At 38.1% G+C, this 23,880-nt stretch overlaps 1 protein-coding gene, 1 long non-coding RNA gene and 1 other non-coding gene across 5 annotated transcripts in view; 2 read left to right on the top strand and 1 right to left on the bottom strand.

Moving 5' to 3' along the window:
* Positions 1-4,777: 4,777 nt before the first annotated feature.
* LOC131773707 (uncharacterized) lies at positions 4,778-7,092 on the bottom strand. Its single transcript, XR_010715770.1, has 3 exons — positions 6,949-7,092; positions 5,162-5,204; positions 4,778-4,828 (listed from the first exon to the last, which is right to left on the bottom strand). It is a non-coding gene; the product is annotated as an uncharacterized lncRNA (long non-coding RNA).
* A 4,590-nt stretch (positions 7,093-11,682) lies between these two features.
* Positions 11,683-11,761, top strand: LOC131787726 (small nucleolar RNA R12). The gene has a single exon (XR_009340490.1). It is a non-coding gene; the product is annotated as a small nucleolar RNA R12 (small nucleolar RNA).
* A 4,077-nt stretch (positions 11,762-15,838) lies between these two features.
* The window catches only part of LOC131784226 (uncharacterized), an 8,046-nt gene continuing 4 nt past the window's right edge, over positions 15,839-23,880 (top strand). The window contains exons 1-3 of one of the 3 annotated variants that reach the window (XM_066174823.1): positions 15,839-15,854; positions 19,011-21,604; positions 21,680-23,880. The exon at positions 21,680-23,880 is cut by the window's right edge and continues 4 nt beyond it. In XM_066174823.1, coding sequence (XP_066030920.1) covers positions 19,016-21,604; positions 21,680-22,213 — 3,123 coding nt within the window. In that variant the 5' untranslated portion in view covers positions 15,839-15,854; positions 19,011-19,015 and the 3' untranslated portion in view covers positions 22,214-23,880. Of the gene's footprint in view, positions 15,945-18,620; positions 21,605-21,679 lie in introns of those variants that run through there. The other 2 variants (XM_066174824.1, XM_066174822.1) reach the window with 2 other exon arrangements.

The raw sequence follows: 23,880 nt of genomic DNA, 5'->3' as shown, positions 1-23,880 counted from the left end.
AATACCGACCTCCTGTTGACTTCATGAGCCCCTCCACCAACACCTCCCAGTCTCTTACTTGTTTTCAACTCAGTCTCATGATGACAATTTGAACATCTAAGAAAAAGACATTCAGCAAGTCCTTCTCTCTGATAATCTCGCTGAAAAAGTTGCAAAGTTGATTGAGATTTGCGGCAGAAACTGCAAATTGCTGCTGAGGCGATACAATCTCTAAGTAAAGTGGCATCTTGAATTTTATAACCACTTGCAATGTTGTCACAATTTACTGATGGAACTCCGAGCCCAACATTTATCGACTTCTTACGGGTTAGAATGCCTTCCTGCTCTTCATACATCGAAAACGAAGAATTCTGAAGCTTTGAGGCGGAAACATTGACTTCCATGGGCAATTCTTCACTTTCACTGGCGTCGCTGTTGTCACTAACTTCGAGTTTACTTCCTGCAAGGCCATCTTGATCTGGTTCTTTAGTCAGTTTTGGACGTTTCTTTGACCCAGTAGTGCCGCAAAAACCCTTCCTTTTTTTTCTCCTAACGGATCTGAATTTTCTTTCACCATGCTTCGCCATCTCACAAAGTACAACAAGCAAAAATGTTTGAAAGAATAATCCGACTTCACCTTCCTCTAAGCTTTCAAAAAAATTGAAGAAACGAGAATTTACTGGCTCCCGCTGCATCATGGTTACGCTAATGAAAATCAGCACTGGAGTCTATGGAATTCGGCTTGTGAGGACTGTGGAAACGGATTTCGGAGACTTTTGACCCAGCGCAGGGTCAAAAAAACCCATGGCAACCATAATAAACAAAGTGTAAACAGACGGTTGCTATGGACAATTATTAGGCCACTTTCTGATTAATTAGCCGTTTCAAGCGGGATTTTCAAATTTTTCAAAAAATGAAAGCGGGTTATAAAAGTTGAATAAATAGGGGTTTTAGGAAGCCCCAGTGGAGAATTTAAGAAATTGTTGACTTTTTTCTCAAAATAAGGGTTAACTACCACCTTAACAACAAGGATGCCATTTTTGTCACAGACAATCTTACCTTCTTGGTCAAGTCTTAGTGTGTAGACTGGTCTTTTCAGGCTACGTTGTTCAAAGAATAATTACTGTGAAAGACGCAATAATTAAACTAGTCGTAGGTTGCGACCTGTCCTGTACCTCCAGATGGACAACTGTTGGATGGAGAACAAAAACCGCTATGTCCTAAGTTTTCTAAGTTTATTGGTTGAGAGGAAAATTTTTGAGAAGGTGAGTTATCAAATCAGGCAAAATTGTCTTATCTCTCAATAAATAATTTCAGCCGTAGCTAGAGATGAGTCCCAGCCTAATATCATTTTTAATTCAATACAAATTTTGAAAATAAGTTCAACGAGGATTAAATATTCCTCTTTTTGTCAGGACGTTCGTTACTACTTTAAGTCATGGTTTACTGACCGTTGGTCTCTTTAACTGTGGTTGGCTTACTATTTTGTTTCATTTTATGCAAGCAATATTACTCTCAGTAATTGAAATGACAACAACATGTAACTATGTAAGGAAATTTGACTATGATTTATTCAGAACTGGGGTTAACAAACTAAATCACATGTTTTACTTTTTGACAGATCAAAATATCTTTCTTGGTGGTGGGTCATACACATGAAAACATCGATCAGATGTTTTCATGTGTAGCAAGAAGACTTGCCAAGAACGCCGCCCATACTTTAGAGGCACTGAAGGAACAGATTAAAGTATCGTACACCCCTCCTGTGTTAGTGGAGGAATTATCATCTTTGTTCGAGATCAAAGCGTGGATGGAGAACTCCATTAACAACATAGCAGGCCACGTCCACCAACACGTTTTTAAAATTCAAAACAACAACGACAACTCCAAGCTGTTCTATAAGAAGTGGTCCACCTCACCTGCCTGGCTGCCTGATGGCGGAATAAGTCTCATCTTGACCATACCAAGAGGAGTTCCCAAGCTTGTCAAACCGAACACTCTCGGTGGCATGTCCCTTGACAAGCTTGAAATGGACCTCCCAAAATACGCCATGAAATTGAAAGACTCAGAAATGGTATGGTGGAGAGAATTCATAACCAGACAGAGGAATCGCCATCAGTAGCCAGACAGGACTAAAAAATGGGACTTGGATGTCCTGGAAAATACTATTTGCAAAGTTGCCACAGCGCAGTCTACTTCTTCTGTGGAGTTGAGTAGACTCGTATCGAGAGAGGAAAGAGAAGTCGAGGTAACTATAACCGCTCGACGATAACAAAGAATAAACACCCAGGGTACCTCTTATGTGCAACAGTATGTTGCCGGATTTTAGCCAGCACAGGCCGCACAAAGATACTATGAAATAACAAGGTAATGCAAATTTAAATATCGAATTAATCTATATAGTAACCTGTGCCATATTGGTCTTGACTCTTACGGACACATATTATACATCTGAGATGCAGATAACAGAATCGTGGCTTTGATAATAACGAATGTTTTTCTTAAAAATGATGTGAACATTACCAGGTTATAATCATTACCCTCTGCTACTTTCCAAACAGATCACTGTAAGCAGAAAAAGAAAAGCGGATGGAAAAGCGGATGGAAAAGCGGGTGGAAAGACGAGTGGAAAAGCGGGAGAAGGGCGAGCCAAGACAAAGAGGACGAAAAAATAGGTAAGCATTACTAAATTAATGGATTTGTAGCCATATTTTATAGAATACATCGGAAGAAAATTGTGGGCAATAGAGAGTGATGACATTATGCTCTTTTCCGACCTATGTCATGTTAATTCCGAGAGGGGAGTGGGGGGAAGAAAATCCCTCTCACGGCAACATTATAGTATCCTGACGTCTATTTGCCAAATCTTCAGGAGGCTGGTTTTCTTTTTTATTATTTCTGGTGGTTTAAGTGAGCTGAATTAGAGGTCAATTCAAATTAGCACTATTACAGTTGTAGTAAATGTGACTCATCAGCTCAGTCCTCAATCAAAACCCTCAGCGAATGACTACAGGGGGCATTAAAATTTTATTAACTCAAAAAGAAAGATACATGGAAAAAGTAAAACTACATTTTAAGCATAATGACTGTAACTACTTTTTTTTAATTGCAGAACCACTACTTGCTGCTGAAAAGATTGTAGCATCAAACCAAGCATTTAGATTTTTTCATTGTTTTTGTTTGTTTGCTTTCTTTTGTGTCTTTCCTCACATCATTTACCTCCAATTCTGAATTAAATTAACAATAAACAAAATCTACTATATGGTGTTTTCAATCTTTGAATGGCGTTGCGTATCAAGTGAAAATTTCTCGATCAGGCCACCGGTGGGTATACTTGCTGGACACCTTTCACCTAACTTACAGCCTATGTAATTCAATTGTCTTTATCAAGGAAGCAGGCTACTTCTACACTATGGCCCTGGCTGGATTGCGATGTAATTCTACACTACCTCCTATTACTATTTTAGTTGATAATAAACATTATAGTTTCGCTGGCTAAAACTTTCTAATATGACATCTCAGGTATTCCTCAACTTTGAACTTCCTATCTCTTCCTGGATTTATCCTGTCAGATACAAAAAAAAAAGGTGAATACGTGACAATAAATGATATTATCACAAGCCGCAACACTGTTAAACAAAATTCGAATACCACCAGCTTTCATGGTGCGAGAAATTTAATCGATACTTAATGGATGGTTCACATTCATAGTGATAATCTCGAAAATATGTGTACAACGAAAAGGGTTGTTTAAGACTTAAATGCAGGGTGGATTGAGTGTCTCATCAACGCTTACTGATATCACGTAACGTTGCGTGACATCGCTTGGAGACCGATGGTAACGGAGCTTGAATTGACTCTAGGTGAATTCAAGCTATCTCAGGTGGCTATGATTCTCATTACATCTCATTTTTCCATACAGTAGACGTGGTCTCAGCGGACACAACTGAGCACACGTATGAACGTTTTGACTTTGCCTTCTGCTTGGTAGTATATCTTTTCAATTTCAGTTAAGGTTACTTTTCTGTGTATCTCGCTCTTTCTTATCGAATACTAAAATAATCAAATCTTTGGTATTATATGTATTACACGAAGAAAGGGAAGTACTCGAACAAGCCCTGTGCGAAGTAGGTTAAGTACTCAAGTACTCAAAAAGCTGTTGGGGGACACTTGGCGTAATTTGACCTATTTGGCCGTTAGTTTGTGACTTTTTTTCAGTTAAACTTCAAAACCTGTCCGATATTACATTCTCGTTCAGACGAAATGCTAGTCGCCTCTCTTACGACAGTGTAATCCCACGCTGTACTTCATCGAAAAGCGAAAAGTCAAAGAAAACGTAGTCTGTAAACACACTTTTAAAACAGAAATGAATTTCACTGAGAACTTGTACTCGAGCAAACTTCAAATATGTTATATTTATTACCTAGAATGCCATGTGCGAAGAAATAACAGATTGTGAATTTTTGGTCGTAATGGCGGCTGTTCGAAAAAGAGTCTAGCTTGAACTTTCTTTTGAGAAGAGTACATTTCCTTGCGACAAATTAGGGCATTTGCTGTCAGATGCGATTATTAACCGTGCGATGTACGATTAATAAGTCTAAAGCCCGTCAAATACGACTATTAACGAGTTTTGTCGCGATTTATAGTCGTACTTGCCACGCTTATTAATCGTGATAGAAGACACTTTGAGACTATTAAGCGGAATAGATGCCATTTACGATTAATAGTCTCACTTTAAGGACTTTTGGGACAAATAGTCGTAAAATGCTCACTCCGGAAATTAATAAACCCCTGTTTGTTGTATTCCAGCACTGTTAATTTCCAGCTCCACACAGCTGTTCTGAGATTACTAGCAAGGAATAAATATTCTTTTCCAGTACTTACTTGTATTTTCAGTTGCATACTATTCTTCCCACATTTCTTAATAAATGAACCTATATTTAGTAGACACTTCTATATCACAGACACTGGAGAAGGTTCTCAGAGAAGTTACCTTTGATACTTTTATAAGTATAAAAGTAATAGCTTTCACTGCAATTTAAAGTGATTTAATTTTTGAAATACAGTTAACTTCTCCACTAACCCCACAACACCTGTGCAAAGCATGTCAGTTACAAATAACAAATATGGAGAGTTGCAAATTACTTTCAATACTTTATAGTGCAAGCAATGTATTCCTTACCGTCATTTTTCAGTGTTTTCTTTCCATTTACAGACTCAAGTGGCTGTAATGAAAAAAACAAATTCAAACAATTTTACCTCACTTCTTAAAGCAAGAAGTCACAAGACTAAACAACAAGTGTAGAAACTTAGACATACTTAGGCTAAAACTCTGATTCAAAAATAAAAAAATGACCCCCCTGCAAAAAAAAATTGTACCACTCTTTGATACCATCCTGTCACTCTCCTATTTCTTTTTTCACTTTTCTTTACTTCTAATTTATAAACACATATAATGCTCCTTCTCAATGGGAAGTGTCTTCAAGAAAACCCAAATAACGAAACAGTATTGGCAAGAAAGATAGCCAAATGACCAGTAGTATCGAATTAGAGCTTGGAGCAATTAAACGACATGAATGGCTGCTACACCCCATTCTTTTTTCCCAGGTGTACATGAACTAGATTTTGAGCACACAATGCAATACCTCACCAAACATCTGCTATGATGACTCACTTAAAAGTGTGCATGATTATCACCTCTTGCTGAGATAGCACACTTCACTTCAATGTTTTTATTACTACACATATGGGGGCTTTGGTAAGATTGTGGAAAGGAGGGACAACGTTTGAGCAGCTGGGAGGGACCAAAATGACAGTGTGACAGCCATTTATTCCCACTTGGATGGCAAAGTCTGGGGAACCTTCCCCTGGAAATTTAAAAGTTCAGATGTCCAAAAGGGTCCATTTTAGGCCACTATTTCCCAAGTTGGCTAAAAATTATAGCTGCTACGAGGGTGAGTATTGACACTGAATTAATGAATAGAGTACCTTTTATGTAACTAACTATATAAACATTATACATAGCAATGTTGTCTCTGTGATGATGTCTGTGTGGTCTTGTTTGATTTTTACTTTTGCCTTGCTCAAAAAATGAGATTGTGCTGAGGACGACATAAGATTTTGGGGTACAGTGCTGTGATTTCTAACACAGTATCTTTAATGCAATTACTGATGGCAAAGGAGTTAATTAGTACTTCAATGATAAATGTAGAGCATGGCAATTAATGAAACGATCAATGTCTAATCATGAACTAGCTCTTTGTCAGTGACAAGTTCACAAAATTAATATTGGTGAAGGTTACTTCATACAACAATAATTGTTGACAACTACTTCTGAAGACTTTCAAAAATGGCCGAAAAATCAAGGGGTCGTTCTTGCTCTGAGCCTTTCAATTATTGTAAACCACCATACCAAAAAACATGGTGACTGGTACATTCAACCAGAACTCTTTGTGCAAGAAAATACTGGAACCACTCATAAAAACAAGCAGTAAAGGTCTGGAAAATTTAAACCTTGCATACATAATGTTGTTGTTTTGTGAAATATTGCTTTCTACGAGTGCCTTAGCCTAAGAGTAATAGTAAAATGCACAGGTGCCATATTTGTCTGTGAGTGGATTGAATCTATTGGGTGAACACCAGAAAAAATAGTAATATTGATACAAATAGGCTGAGGGTTTAGTATAGGTATGCCGTGGTTTAGTATAGGTATGCTGTGGTTTAGTTTTATCCTTAGTTTAATTCTTTTACTTTTAATAGTGGCCAAATTGATAGTGACACATCATCTCATCATAACTTAGGCTAGGAGCTAAATTTTATCTTTCTTTACACAAAATGCATTTTTCATTCATATCATTAACAAAACCAAAGGAAAATGATGTTTATACCAAGGACAAAAATTAAGCACAACATATACCTTTTTATAACTAGTGCATAATTCGCCAAGAAAATGTTTAGAATAGAGCTTACCACCTCATCAGCACTTTTGTTTTCTTTGCTTTGCTGCTGGTTCTCATCCATGCCTGTATGAATGATATTTAGTAAGGGTGAAAGGATTGGTATTTTCTTAGCAAAGATAGTTGCAGAGAGTTTCTCCACTAATATACAGATCGCCAAATGCTCACAATGAATGCCAACAAGACCAAGTTCTTGCTAACACATGTAGGAGCAATAATTGCTAATAGTAGGCAATAGTCTGTATTGAATTAAGTATTCATTTCTGCATGAATTAGTGTTTATTTCATTTTAATATTTGTGACACAGTTGAAAAAGTATGGATAATGTGGTAACATATAACATACATATTATTATCATATTCCTTATAATTTTGTTCAAGGGACTTTACTCTAAATTGATCAAAATAAAGAAAGTGGCATATGTCAGCCACTGATTTAAATAGAAAAGCACTAATTATTAAGTGAAGAGTAATTTTGCTGCAATTCTGTCCCTTCTGGGTGAGCAAAGAGAATGATTTAATACATTGTAACCCAACTGTTACTTGTTGGAGAGCATTGGGAGACAGCACCCTATCCTTTATGAAAGAGACCAGATCTTCATCATACGAGTTAGCAGTTTGTGAGTTAACCTCCCAGGATATGTGATATTTGACATCAACCATACCAGAGGTTGAATTTTTGCGTAGTCCCATACATTTACAATGAATACATGTCTTCCACTGTATCCATAATAGCCATCATTGTAAGCACAATGAGATGGAGAAAATCACACATTTTTGGGCATTGAAACACCGAGATCTGCCCTGTTTTTCAATTATGTAACATCTAGTTTTTACATGTCCCACGCAAAATAAAAAAATCAGCCCTCGACACTGAAGGATTCAATGAATCCAAGTTAGTAGTTACTCGCACGCTTCGCCATGCTGTCACATGAAATCTACAGTATTAAGCCCAAAACTTGAACGTGATCTTTGAAGAATGGTTGTAATATTTAAATTTAACAAAATACTACCATAAAATGCAACCGAAACCTTACCTTCCTTTACTAGTTCCGACAAAAAAGCACAACTTCGATCACCAGCGCACTCCAAACCAATAAGGACACGTTCACAACGCACTTTGATTGGAAGAAATAAAACCGCATTCTATTGGTTATTAGGTGTGAGGACATAACTACAACAGAAGACACAACTGCAACGCTACAGTCATCTCTATGTGCTACTAATGTTCTGCTGCTTTCCTCATTGCAGTCTACAGTAAGAAATTTTTCTGCATAGTCTCTTCTGACTTTGTCATATACCGTTTCAGAGCCTCCTCCGCGCACTCGGCGGTGTTCGCCAACATCAAGATGATTCTCAAGCTCACTAAATTTCTTAAAGACCATGTGACACCCAGGCTCGGAGCAGGAGAAAAGACCGCTAGTTTGTTCACCATCACCCTCGGGTAAGGAAGACACATGAATTCGAGCCTCATTAACTGGAAAAAAGTCCACATCATCACAAGGTCTGTAGGACCCTGGGGCTTGACGATGATGTCTTCGTAAGGAATTAGCCTTCCTTGTCCTACACCATACGCTCTCCACACCCTAACTCCGTTTAAATCAAATTTAAAGTTATGATACTGGCTGAAGCCATCCATCCTGTTAACCGCAAGTGTCAAATGAAGCTCGTTCACGGAGCAAACGCAGGCAGTTGTGCCTCTAACAGGAGGTTCGGAAAGTGCTGTACGCATGTCCTTTGCAGAAATAACATCGTGTCCCTCATTACAATATCGTCGGATAGCTGATTTCATTGGGCAAAGGATCCTATCACAGACATCTTTCCCGTATTGTGGCTTGGAAAAGTCATACAGCGTGACAGTGATGCCAACTCTTTCCCCAACGTCTCTTACTGCCGCCATGAGAGAGTTGTTATCTTAACAACCCGCTTGGTCGCTCCTAAGGCTCACTCGGGAAATGTGGGGTTGTTCCTTTTTCAAAGCCTCCAGTGTGTTTTCAATGATTGAGCAGACTGCATACCAGTCCTGCTGGCAGGAATCAATAATAATAATAATAATAATAATAACGAATTTTTATACAGGATTGAAAAAAACCCATCAGTGTGTAACACTGTTGTCCTTGGGGTCCTGTCAAAAATAATAAATAAATAAATAAAATAAAATTTAACAAGATATAATCATAGATCTTAAGGTCTAGAAAAGCATACAATAAAATGAAAAAAATTAAAAATTAAATAAAAATGCTCTGAAAAGGATACCTATAACCACGTTTAGATAGAATTTAACTAAAATAATCTCGCAATTTGTTCTTAAATTTCAGTCTCGAATCTAACGACCTTAGTTCAGCAGGCAGGTTGTTGAAAGTCTTTGCTCCTTGGTAATAGAAGCTCTTTTTACCAAATTCTAAACGAACTTTGGGTAATTTCACTGATATACCGTTATTCCTAGTGGCCTTAGAATGAACCAGCCTTTCGAAGTAGTTCTTAAAGGGTGTGCAAACATTATTCAGGAGACAGTCGAAAACAAACAGACAGCTTTTACGCTTGATCAAATTGTTCACGGATGGGGGATTAAAAGAACTATTGCCGATAACTTTAAAGCCTCGTCGTTCGATGTTCTTTATCATTTCCTTTCGGTAATCCGGAAAGCTAAGACCAAGTGTTCCGCAATAGGTAAAGATAGGTGCGATCATAGTGTTATAGATCGATTCTGCACACTTTTGGTCGATCAAAGGACGAATTGATCGCAAGAGATTGATTCTGGTTGCAGCTTTTTTATAGATTCGGTCAAAATGTGATGCGAGGTTTAGTGATGAGTCAAGGTGAACACCTAAGTACTTATAGGTAGAGGTATTATTGATGAGTGACCCATTAGCAGAAAGTTTAAGTTCCTTGTCTTGAAGGTTGATTCTTTTAGCTGTTCCAAATAACATAGACTCCGTCTTGTCCTTTTTTAGGTTAATGATCAGTTCGTTGTCTTTAAACCACTCGCACAGGTTATTCATATCCTCGCTAAGGCTTCTCTGTATAGTATCAATATCTTTAGAAGAGGTATAGATGACTGAATCGTCGGCATAAGTGATAATCTTCGAGTGTTGAAGCGGTTTATGTACATCGTTGAAAAAGATAATGAATAAGATAGGACCCAGGATACTTCCCTGAGGAACACCTGTGAGAATGGGTTGAGGTTCTGATAGCACGCCTTTATATTGGACAACTTGTGATCTGCAGAAAAGGTAATCAGTGAACCATGCGAGTTCTGTTCCACGAACTCCGTAAGTTGAAAGCTTGCTCAGGAGGCCAGAGTGACTGATGGTGTCAAACGCCTTGGATAGATCGATGAAAACACAGCCTGTCAGGTTACCATTCTCACCTTCTCTTCTGATAACATCGGTAAGATGAGTAACGGCCAGTTCAGTAGAGCGCATGCGACGGAAGCCGTACTGAAAATGAGAAAGTAGACCATTCTGTTCAAAATGAGCCATCAGCTGCTTAAATACCACTTTCTCCAGGATCTTTGACATTGAAGGAAGTATTGAAATAGGCCTATAATTGTCGATTTCGGCCATTGAACCAGATTTAAAAAGTGGTACAATTTTAGCCGCTTTCCAGTCAGTAGGTACAGACCCTGTTGCGAGAGACAGGTTAATTATATGCGTGAGAGGCTTGGCTATTATATCAGCAGAGTCCTTTAACATTCCAGAAGGAAAGTTGTCAAGGCCAGAGGACTTATTTCTCTTAAGGCTCTTTAATGCATTAAAGACAACCTTTTCCGAGACTGATCTAAACTCAAAGTTCTCTAGCGGCTGCTGGGTGTCTATTGTAAGGGGCCTTTTCCAGACAAAATTGCAAAGAGGGAAGATCTTTCTTTTTAGAGATCGCGCAACATCAGTGAAGAATTTGCAGAACAAATTTGCAATAACCTCTTTGTCGGTTTCTACTGCTTCATTAACGAGAAAAGCTGCTCCTGGTTCCTTTGTAGACTTTGTAGGGTATAGTTTTTTAATAGCTGACCAAAATTTGTTAGGTGAACCCACAGTCTCCTCTAAGAGTTCACGGTGATACCTGCTTTTGCAATTTTTTACCATACCGTTAACTTTGTTTCGTTGGCGCTTGTACGAAGACCAGTCAATTTCACGATTTGTCTTTCTCGCTTTTCTCAAAAGCTGATCTTTGGTATTCATTTCTTGCTTTACCTTCTGTGTAAGCCATGGGCTGAGTTTCCCTTTGATCCTCTTCTTTATAGCTGGCGCATGCTTATCAATACATTCTTTCAGAATGGCTTTCAAAAAAGACCATGCTTCATTAACGCAGGAGGATTTAAAGACAGGTGTGAAACTATTGGACCGTAAATCATTGCAAAAGGATATAGGATCATAATTAGCATAGTTTCGACAGGTGATGGTTCTTGGCTGGAATTTATGGTTATGCAGCTTCCGGACACAACCAATCATATCATGGTCACTTAAGCCGGCGGGAATGACTTTAACACTATAAACATTCTGAGGGCGATTTGTGTAAATCACATCTATCAGTGTTTTTGAATCTTGCGTTACCCTCGTGGGATCCTTGATTAGCTGTTTAAGGCCAAAAGACAATAGCATTGCCTTCAGTTCTTTGTTGTCTGAGCTTACCAAATAGTTGCAGTTGATATCGCCTGTCAAAATGCATTCTTTGTTTTCAGATGATACAGCAGAAAGCATCGACTCCAGTTTATTTTCAAAATCTGCACAAAGATGCTTTGAAGAACTCGGGGGGCGATAAATAAAACCAATAAGGATACCCTTAGATTTTGGAAATAAAATTTCTATCCAGATACATTCGATCCCATCGCGTTCCAGGTCTAGTCTTCTATGAAAGGGGACAGAAGAGGAGATATAAACTCCCACACCTCCACCTTTGCCTGTTTTCCTTGGTCTATTAATGAACGTATAGCCATCCAGTTGAACTTGAGCCTCTTCACTGTCCGATAGATGAGTCTCACTGAGGGATATGATGTCTATATGCTTGGAATCATCGATCATTTGGCATAGACTATCCCTGTTCGCCACGAGGCCTCTGATATTTTGATGAATAATTGTAAGCCCATTTTTCGTTGACAAATCCCGAAGATCAGACAGGATGTCATGTGAACTAGAGGAGCCAACAGGACCAGGTTGAAGTTCAACATCATTTGCGAGACGAATGAGTAGTAAGGAAAGAGAGGAATTAATCGCAAAACGGCATCCAAGGAGTAGAAGTCTTGAATTCGGCAACTGGAGATTCTTTGCATGTTGCGAGCTCGGTGACCGATGGTTAAAAGGTTGAATTCTCACTGTCGTCAGACCGTGAGAAATGAAGAGAAGAGTATCACCAGATATATCGAGGTCAGGATTAGCCTTGGGAAGGAGTGCACCAGAGAAACAAACGTAGAAATAAAGCAGAATGATCCAGCATCTAAGAGCTCTAAAAACGTGACCGTCCGCCATATTGGTATGGTAATTAACTCAAGGATGTGAGCGTATGATTTCAGCTCGACCTTACCAGTGCTGAAATTCTTAGTTATGACGGTGGATATATGCCAGCTGAGCCCTCGTTTCCCGAACCAATCGGACTGCTTCTCACGATATTTCATTTGAAGAAACTTCATGGCCCAGTCCATTATAATTACCGCTGATGTCGCGTCGACTGACTTCATAGAATCTTGTTTAGCCTGTTCCTCGTTTACCGAGCGAATAATGTGCGCTTTCCATTGCAAGATGTCTGCTTTTGCGCGGTCAAAGTCATACAGAAGATCTTCATGTTGCTCGGAACTGTAAGGTGTCCAGGATGACCCTTCAATCCCTTGTCGAACTTCCTGTAACACGTGTTTCAGCCCTTGGCATTCATCACAAATAGACATATGCATATGTGAACGGGGCGTTTGGAAGTTGGGCTCGTCAGGATCACTAAGCGCGAAATTTCGACAGTGGTCAGCACAAGTAGAATCATCTGGTTGGCAATTCACGCGAAAGTCAGTCTTGAGATAACGTCTTGCATCTTTTAAGTTTTTGACGAACATCAACGCACCACTGCTTCTTCATTCCTCCTTTCTCAAGTGCTTCAATAAGCATTTCAAGGGTCTGAAATCCCGCTGCTCCATCAGCAGCAGTGTTGTCCAAGCCCTGAAGGGATTTGCGCTGAGACGCCGCTCGAACCTCCAAGAGTTTGAACATTGTTGACCTACTTAGTGGCTCGTAACATTGTTCTTTGCAGTACTCCAAGTATTGCTCAATCATTGTTGATCTAGTCACAATTCTGACAACGTTTGGCATCTCTATTCTGTTGCCACTGTCTAAGACGAGAATCTTAGTGCCATAAGAAACGTCCTGATAAAAGTAAGGTCTGTTCACGAATTGTAGAAAGTGATCGACTTTCCCCATATTGATCCGTACGCGATGCTTTGTCTTCACTTCAGGGGGAGTACCAGGCCCGTGCAGTTTAGCATGGGAACGTGCCTGCTTTATTTCCCAGGAAGATAGTTTTCCGTATGGTTCATGGATATTCTTTAAGGTGCTAAGGGGATATCTATAAGCGTAAAGGCTAAGTATCTGTTTCTTTAAATTCCTGGTCTTTGCGTTTTTATAAGCAGTCATGAGTACCACTAGATCATCGGAAGCCGGACCTTCACACTTTTTTCTTTGTGCAGAAACCATTGACTCGAACAGCTCCTTCCCTCTTCCAGGGAAGGGGGGACGGGGGAGGGTGGAGTAGAAATATTCCTTATTTAGCTTTAACGCAGACTTTACATACACACCTTTGTAGGGGGTCCTTTTCTTTAGGTTCCTCGGGGTATAGCCAGTCTTTCTTTCCGGCTACTTCTTCGTTATGTTTTTTCCTGCGTGTTGTGCAGATGGTTATTAAGAAAAGACAAATGTTAGATAGTCCTAAAAAGTTGCAGCGTCTCCTGGCAAAACTTTTCATTGGAATCTTAAATTATTTTCTCTTTTTTGTGAAGACAACATGATTATTGTCCACACCCTGTGCACTCACCGAAAACGAACTAATAAGAAAACTCTAAATTATTTCTTAGAAATCTGAATACACAAATGTTGTACCAAAAAAATTGAGCACGTTTTATGCTCATGTTCTCAAACGCAAAATATTAGATTTTGGCGGGAGTCCAGTAAGCCAAAAGGACGTGCCAAGGAAGTCTTTCGAGAGAAATGTAGTTTTAGAGAGAAGCTTAGGGGGTTATGACATGAGGAATTTCAGCCATGGGCTGAAATTCCAGCCCGCTCTCCGGGGTGAAATTTTGTTGTGATTACGTGGCAAGTTTCAGCCCGGGTTTAAGCACAATTTTTCCATTGCCGCCATTTTGTTTCGTTGAATATTCCTTCAATGCGCCTGCTCAAACTCACGTTTCAAACCGGGCTTAAATTTTACTGCGATTACATGAGGTTTTTCAGCCTTCCAGCCTGGGCTGAAAATCCTAGCCCGCTGAAATCTCAGCCCGGGCTTAAATTCGCCATGTAATCACCCCCTTACAAAAAAAAAAATAACGCGAGGCAAATTCCGACAATTTCGTGAGTTCATAAGGCCATTTGTAGTCAGCAGTTTGTAATTAATTTTAAGGAATTTGCCCGGCGATAAAACTTGTCAAATGAAAGCCACTTTTACTTGTTACGTATAGTGGTGTGATAAAAGCGTTGTACTCACTGGTAGATTACTGCTCCGGTTTTTTAATTTAAGTCTCTTTTCATAAACTGGCTTTGGTCACAACTAATTTTATTCTTTCATTTGACGCACGCTTGATCGTGTAGTAAAAGTTGTCATACGCACGCCCACAAAAAGCAGACTTTAAGTAAGAAATAGCTTTATCGTTAAACACATATTCGCAGCCCTGTAACTTTACATGTAGACTCCTGGAATTATGAATGTAACACTTACGCGATCCAACGAGTGTTGCGTCGCCAAATATGTCTTTAATTTCCCTGGCCAGCTTGAAATCAATGACATGTGTTCCTGTGACCACCGTTTTCTTTTCTTGATGTCTTGGATACTGACAGGTCTTGGGAGCTTGCCAGTACTTTCCTAAGCTAAACCGATGAGCTGGACAAACTGTCATGTTCTTTATCTGTTCTCCTGAGAGTTCTAACAAACCTGCTCGTGCCAGTATCAGATCCCTTTCACGTACATTTTCTCTCGACAGGTGGTGATTTGCTAGATGCAAACCGATATCGCCGTCACAGCTATTTAGCGCTATACATTCGGTATTTCCTCGACTAAATCCGCATTTGCCACCTGTAATTTCTGAAAATGAACAAAATCCTTCCATCCCGGAATAGAAAACAATACCAATAGCTTAGCGAAAAACTCTCCCCGCGTATGTAAACACACTGGACATCAACTAACAGAAATTTGCATAAATTAAATCATCGTTCGCGAAAATAGATATAATTAAATTAAAATAGAGAGAGAGAGAGAGAGAGAGAGGGAGAGAGAGAGAGAGAGAGAGAGAGAGCTAGAGTGATCTGGGTATTTGCTACGTGGTTAGATTCTTGTGGGTATTTTCTACGGTACAAAATACCCATTGAGGGTTTTTGCTACGGTAGGAAATACCCATGTGGGTTTTTGCTACGGTAGGAAATACCCATGTGGGTATTTGATACGTTCAATGGGTTTTTGCTACGGTAGCCAATACTCATCTGGGTCTTTGCTACTCCCAAGTGGGTATTTGTTACCGTAGCAAATACTCAAAATGGGTTTTTGTTACCGTAGCAAATACTCAAAATAGGTATTTGACAAATTTTTTACCTATTTCAAGGTTTCATATTAAAGAAAACTATTTTTTTGGTTCTACGGTTTATTACCGAAGAAGTACATCATTAGCGGTCAGCGTTCACACACTTCAACTTTCGTTTTCGTGTTTCACGTGTTCGTCGATGACGGCAACTTTCAAACGGTAAGAAAATAAGATCAACATAGGTTTCTTGTTATATTTCGTCCCTTAAGCAAGTGGTTATCAACGAAATACGCTTTGCAAGCATCCAAGGTATAAGTGTCGATATATTTTTTACAATATTTGCGAAAAAAGCCGATAAACTTGAAGAATGATTGGCCTTCGTAATATCTTACATAATTATCGGTTTACTTATATTTAACTTCCAAATCATATAGATATGAATCGTAGAATGCATTTTTTCTGCTTTGTTCTAACAATGAAGTGGGTGAAAGCTCTTACTTAAAAAATAAAATTGCTTTTTATAAACAGAAATTCCCTTGATAGCAACAAAACATCGATCGATGTTTCAGGACTTTGGATAAGTTATTTTCGATGCTATTATTTATTGTGATCATCTCTTATCCTATTTCAATCCCTGTCAAATCATTGCAATCATCTCTTATGCTGTGTTGATCACTGTCAAATCATTTTAATCAACTGTTATGCTGTGTTGATCACTGTCAAATCATTCTAATTAACTGTTATGCTTTGTTGATCACTGTCAAATCATTCTAATAAACTGTTATGCTGTGTTGATTACTGTCAAATCATTCTAATCATCTGTTCTGCTGTGTTGATAAATTTCAAATCATTCTAATCAACTGTTATGCTTTGTTAATCACTGTCAAATCATTCTAATCATCTGTTATGCTTTGTTGAGCACTGTCAAATCATTCTAATCATCTGTTATGCCTTGTTGAGCACTGTCAAATCATTCTAATCATCTGTTATGCTGTGTTGATCACTGTCAAATCATTCTAATCATCTGTTCTGCTGTGTTGATCACTGTTAAATCATTTTAATCATATGTTATGCTGTGTTGATCACTGTTAAATCATTGCAATCATTTCTTATACTCTAGTGATCACTGTCAAATCATTCTAATCATCTGTTCTGCTGTGTTCATCACTGTTAAATCATTTTAATCATATGTTATGCTGTGTTGATCACTGTTAAATCATTGCAATCATTTCTTATACTCTAGTGATCACTGTCAAATCATTCTAATCATCTGTTCTGCTGTGTTGATCACTGTTAAATCATTTTAATCATATGTTATGCTGTGTTGATCACTGTTAAATCATTGCAATCATTTCTTATACTCTAGTGATCACTGTCAAATCATTCTAATCATCTGTTCTGCTGTGTTGATCACTGTTAAATCATTTTAATCATATGTTATGCTGTGTTGATCACTGTTAAATCATTGCAATCATTTCTTATACTCTAGTGATCACTGTCAAATCATTCTAATCATCTGTTCTGCTGTGTTGATCACTGTTAAATCATTTTAATCATATGTTATGCTGTGTTGATCACTGTTAAATCATTGTAATCATTTCTTATACTCTAGTGATCACTGTCAAATCATTCTAATCATCTGTTCTGCTGTGTTGATCACTGTTAAATCATTTTAATCATATGTTATGCTGTGTTGATCACTGTTAAATCATTGCAATCATTTCTTATACTCTAGTGATCACTGTCAAATCATTCTAATCATCTGTTCTGCTGTGTTCATCACTGTTAAATCATTTTAATCATATGTTATGCTGTGTTGATCACTGTTAAATCATTGCAATCATTTCTTATACTCTAGTGATCACTGTCAAATCATTCTAATCATCTGTTCTGCTGTGTTCATCACTGTTAAATCATTTTAATCATATGTTATGCTGTGTTGATCACTGTCAAATCATTCTAATCATCTGTTATGCTGTGTTGATCACTGTCAAATCATTCTAATCATCTGTTCTGCTGTGTTGATCACTGTCAAATCATTTTAATCATATGTTATGCTGTGTTGATCACTGTTAAATCATTGCAATCATTTCTTATACTCTAGTGATCACTGTCAAATCATTCTAATCATCTGTTCTGCTGTGTTCATCACTGTTAAATCATTTTAATCATATGTTATGCTGTGTTGATCACTGTTAAATCATTGCAATCATTTCGTATACTCTAGTGATCACTGTCAAATCATTCTAATCATCTGTTCTGCTGTGTTCATCACTGTTAAATCATTTTAATCATATGTTATGCTGTGTTGATCACTGTTAAATCATTGCAATCATTTCTTATACTCTAGTGATCACTGTCAAATCATTCTAATCATCTGTTCTGCTGTGTTGATCACTGTTAAATCATTTTAATCATATGTTATGCTGTGTTGATCACTGTTAAATCATTGTAATCATTTCTTATACTCTAGTGATCACTGTCAAATCATTCTAATCATCTGTTCTGCTGTGTTGATCACTGTTAAATCATTTTAATCATATGTTATGCTGTGTTGATCACTGTTAAATCATTGCAATCATTTCTTATACTCTAGTGATCACTGTCAAATCATTCTAATCATCTGTTCTGCTGTGTTCATCACTGTTAAATCATTTTAATCATATGTTATGCTGTGTTGATCACTGTTAAATCATTGCAATCATTTCTTATACTCTAGTGATCACTGTCAAATCATTCTAATCATCTGTTCTGCTGTGTTGATCACTGTTAAATCATTTTAATCATATGTTATGCTGTGTTGATCACTGTTAAATCATTGCAATCATTTCTTATACTCTAGTGATCACTGTCAAATCATTCTAATCACCTGTTCTGCTGTGTTCATCACTGTTAAATCATTTTAATCATGTTCTGCTGTGTTGATCACTGTTAAATCATTGCAATCATGTGTTATGCTGTGTTGATCACTGTTAAATCATTTTAATCATCTGTTCTGCTGTGTTGATCACTGTTAAATCATTGCAATCATGTGTTATGCTGTGTTTATCACTGTCAAATCATTCTAATCAACTGTTATGCTTTGTTGATCACTTTCAAATCATTCTAATCATCTGTTATGCTGTGTAGATCACTGTTAAATCATCTGTTATACTCTGTTGATCACTGTCAAATCATTGTAATCATGTTATACTGTGTTTATCACTTTCAAATCATTGAAATCATCTTTTATGCTGTGTTCATCACTGTCAAATCATTTTAATTATCTTTTATGCTGTGTTGATCATTGTCAGATCATTCTACTCATCTGTTATGCTGTGCTAACCATTGTCAACTCTATCATTGAGATCAGTTTTCTATTTGTTTGTATTATAGTAACCATGGAAGGTAGTTCTGAAATAAGGAAAAAGTCTCGGGAATCTAAAGTGTGTTCGAGATGTGGGAAATCAGTTATAAATTTATCTCGTCATCAGAAGGATGTACATAAAGTGAATAAGATTTTTCGTCAGGTAGATGTATATATAAATGGAAACAAGAAAGCGCCTAATAGGAAGATAAAGTTTTGTCCGTTATCTCCATGCAAGCATTCAAAGAAAGGTGTCTTTCAACTTCATCATCATTTACAGTCAAATATCCACAAGCTTAATCCCAACTCAAACCAATACTTAGATGCGCTTAAATCTGCTCCGAGAATTGGGCTTCAAGAGCTACGAGATCACATTGCCAAGAGAAAGAAATCCAAAGCAAAGAGCGCCACAACTAAAGATGGTCCTAAAAAGAGAAAAATCGAATCAAAATCACCTGTACGTGGAAAGGCCGCAAAAAGGGTGAAATTTTACAAGGGTGACAAGGAAAATGAGTATAGTTTGGTGAATAGAATCGAAGCTGAGGAAGAAATTGAAAATGACTCGGATGATCAATTATTAGAAAATCCTGAAGGAGAAGCAACTATCAGCAGAAACGTGAGTAACCCTGGGCACCTCGCACCGACCTCCTCCAATAGTAATGCAGAGGAGCGCAAACTACATAATGAAGAAAGTTGTGAATCAAAGGTAAGAGAGACGTACAATGATGATGACAGCAAATTAGAGTATGATCAGCAAGTTGATAAAGTGGAACACAAGCTACATAATGAAGAAAGTGGAGATTCAGGCAATGATCATGACAGTAATTTGGAGTATGAAAAAGTAATGGATCAAATGGAATCAAAGGTAGGTGATACACATGATGACCATGACAGCGATTTGGAGTATGATCAACTTGTGGATAACGTGTGGAAAAGAAATGAAGAGTGCAAGAAGCGAAGCTTTAAACAGTTAGTGTCTATGATGTCCTCCCAGTGTGAAAGCGATGCCGAGCTATCTGAAGAGTTAAACAACCGCAAAAATGCTGACCAAGTAATCCAACCACCTCAACCACCAGTGACGGCTGGTAATACCAAATCTAGTGAAATAGTTATATGCGACAGTGAAGAAGAGGAAATTTTAGACCCAAACTATCACCCTTCCCTGGACTCCGAATCAGAGTGTAGCACTGGAAGCTTGTCAGATAACTGCTCGTTGCAAGAAAGGGATGACATTTTAACTGATTTCGTGGAAAACGTAGATAATCTCGATTTTCTTCGTGTGGAACCAGAATGGAAGAGCGTGGTTGATGTTGTTTTTGAAAGAAAAAAGAACGCTGGTAATACTGACTCCCAAAGCAATCTTTCACAAGGTAAAGTGCCTAAGGAAGTTATGAATGATGATGAATCATCAGTATACGATAGCGATGATGATGATAATGACGACTGTCTTGAAGAGATGGAAGATGATGTCAGTTTTGAAGACAATGATAGTAGTGATGACAGCCCACTGCTTAACGAGTTTCATTCCTGGTTGATAGACGTAGACGGGGGTTATCGCTGCGCAAAAGTGGCTGGTCAGTACAAGTCACAGGTAAAACGCATCATGAAAGTTCTTTCAGAAGATTTCCCTCAAGCAGCAAATGAAATAGATCTTGTTACTGTCGAGGGGCATGACGGAGTGGTAATGTTGAGGAAGTGGTTGGGTCAACTATCTGAGGAGTATCAACCTGGAACCATTAGATCATACCTGATGAGCCTTAGGCTATTCCTTAAATTCCTTGTGCAAGAAGAGAAAGGGCAAGATAGATTAGACACACTTCATGCAAGGAGAGATCTTTTAACTTCGTGGTCATCTGCTCAAAGAAAGAAGGTGCTGAAAAGGAAATTAGAGAAACATGACATGGACTTTGCAAAACTCCTTTCTAGCGAAGATCTATATAAAGTGTCAAATGGACAACAGCGAATAAACATAATTAAAGCGCTTGGAACAGCTGCGGAGAAAAGCAAAGCTTGTGGAGAACCTGTGCTGGTCAACGATCAGACCTTTTGCGAAGTAAGGGATTGGCTGATTACAAGATTAATAATTGACAACTCCGGAAGAAGTGGTATTGCAGCAAATATAACAGTGGAGGAATTCAAAGATGCTAAACTGTACGCTGGAGAAGAAGATGGAGAGAGATACCGCGTATCAGTTAAGAATCACAAGACAGGAGGTGTTTATGGGGCAGCCATTGTATGGTTTCATGCTGATGTTTACAATCTGGTGAATACGTATATCTCAAGGGTGAGGCCTAAGTACGTCAAAGATGCCACAGATAACATGTTCGTTTCAACCAATGGCGTTAAACTTACTTCATCGCAAGTATCCACGTGTCTGACTCGTACATTTCAAAGGGAGGGTGTGAAGTTTCACGGTCGCATCTCCGCAACCTTGATAAGAAAATCTCTGGCATCAGGAGTGCATGTCCATTTGCCTGAAGATCAAGAACAACTGGCTGCCCTTGCACAGCACAAACCTCAAACACAAGCTCAATATTACCGCATCAATGACAAAGTTAGAGAAACAGATATTGGGCGTCGTGCTGTCAGAAAATTTATCACCATGAACTGCGCAAAGACAGAGGTAAGTACTCTTATAATGCATACCAATCGTAGTAATTTGAATAACAATTGGCATACGAATTCTGATTTCTTTTAGGTATCAATAATTCCTGTCGAGTGGACCGAGGAAGAGACCTCAAAACTTCAAGATTTATTCAAGTCTGAAATTGAGACTGGTAACATAACTGAAAACATTGTCAGAGATAAACTTGGTGCTTCCAACCTGTTGGAAACACACTCCATGAAGGCAATTGTGTTGAAAGTGAGAAGGCTTCGATCAGAATTTACCAAAAACTTAGAACCACCAACTGAAGTTGAGTCTCCTGAACAGAAGATAGAACGGTTTATGTCTTCCAGAGCTCCATCCATCGCATCTGAATCTGCAAAGCCATCATGGAGTAAGTTCACCGATGAACAAACAGACCATCTCCTATCGTTAACTCAGGATATGATTGAAAACAACGCAGTAAAAAGAGAGGTCGTTTGGGAACGGGTGATAAATGATGAGAAAGCATGGAAAACCGGGTTGGTCTTCGGAACCGATGATGAGGAGCTTCTTTTGAGGCAAAAACAACGTTTGGCGGACAAGGTACGAAAAGAAGTCAAACGTCAAAAGATGAAGAGAAAGTAGTAGTTTGATCCTGTGGTTCTTGCATTATATTTGAACATTAGTTGACATTGAACATTTCTTGTCTTTATGTATTCAGGGTTACAACATAATTGAGTCCTATATTGTTAACATGTTATTTTCTTTAACCGTTTGCCAGTCATTTTATGGTTGATCGTTTTATTTCAAGTAAGTCAATATTCCCTAAAAAGGCCGATTTACACAATGCAATTTCTTCGTGTGTTAAGGTTCGAACGACAAGTCATAGGGTCGTGTACGACCTGACGAATGACCGTTTATATGGTATGATTCGGGTCACATGCATCAAGTCATATACTACAATCGCATCGTGGAAATCGGCCTTAAGAGTCATATACTACAATCGCATCGTGGAAATCGGCCTTAAGAGTCATAGAATTTGTCTTGGTGACTGATGTGTGTAGGACATCGACTTCTATGAAAAAGATTTAACTTGTCTTGGTCTTGTTGCGAGGTGTTATAAAGTTGAATTTTTCATAAAGCAAAAGTTGTCGTTTAAAAACTTAGCTCCAAGTGATAAAGCTTATATCTGGAATTAAAAGAGTTTACTTTGAGACTCGTTGTCATGAACCTGCAATATATTGTCTTTTTAAGTGCAGTTCCAGTTGAGATTTTGTGGAAGTTTCATGACGTTTTCGAAAAGTTTAGGGTGAAGTCACTAAGCCCGTGAAATACATATTAGACTAACACACTTTATTAACCACTAATTTCGTTGTTTCCTTTAGTGTCTATTGAACTATTACATGTTAACAGTTAAATATTTTTTTATGGGTTTAACTTTACCCTAGTGCAACTTTTGTCGTCATAATAGAGCGATATCGCATAACCCCCTTCCTAAATATTGGTGTTTTATTCTAAATGAGCCAATACAAAGATAACATTAGAATACTTAAGACTTTATCTATTGTTGTCTTTCTACGATGTCCATTAACCTTTAACTAATATCCACTTGCTTTTAAAAATATTTATATCGCTCTGTAAACCTCACAAACCGGTGAAATTGCAGCTAAAATCGCCATTGTCATAGAGCTTTAAGGATGATCAACACGCACGCCCAAACTTGTATGCGAGCTGTCAATAGGATATGTATATGTAATCGCATGGGTCCTCGGGCAATTAAGGATTAATTTCACGCGTATTTCCAAACTTTGAAAACACCAGTGAAATTAATCCTTAATTGCCCGAGGGCACTTGCGATTTCTTGTTTATCACATAAAGGGCAAAATTATCGCGGGAATCCATTCACGCGCGACGTTATTCTTTTAGGAAGCCCGTTCAATGCCGCGACATTGCTCATTTTTTCCTCTTGTCTTTGCCCATTGTTGGAAAATGTTAGTCCAGTAGTCCGTACTTCTTTTTGTGTTTTTGTGCTCACTTGTGTTTAGTAGTTCCTCAATAAACTCTTCAACAAAATGGGAAGCCATTGTTGCAGAAAATTTTAATCGGCAACAAATCTAAGCAATAACTTCATTACAAAGCAACTTTAAACCAATCAAGATCAAGTAATCATGCCCTTTTGATTACCAAAAGTACCCTCGTGATTAAGAAAAAATGCCCTCTGTCTCAGCCAATCAGCACTTAGTAATTTTGCCCTGTATGTGATAAGCTACATAAAATGGGAATTTGCTAGGTGTAGAGTTTTGCTCATAAAT

Source organism: Pocillopora verrucosa, chromosome 11 (assembly GCF_036669915.1).
Source record: "Pocillopora verrucosa isolate sample1 chromosome 11, ASM3666991v2, whole genome shotgun sequence".
NCBI lineage: Eukaryota > Metazoa > Cnidaria > Anthozoa > Scleractinia > Pocilloporidae > Pocillopora > Pocillopora verrucosa.
The sequence above is the reverse complement of the archived record's forward strand: the minus strand, read 5'-3'. Positions and strand labels throughout refer to the sequence as shown.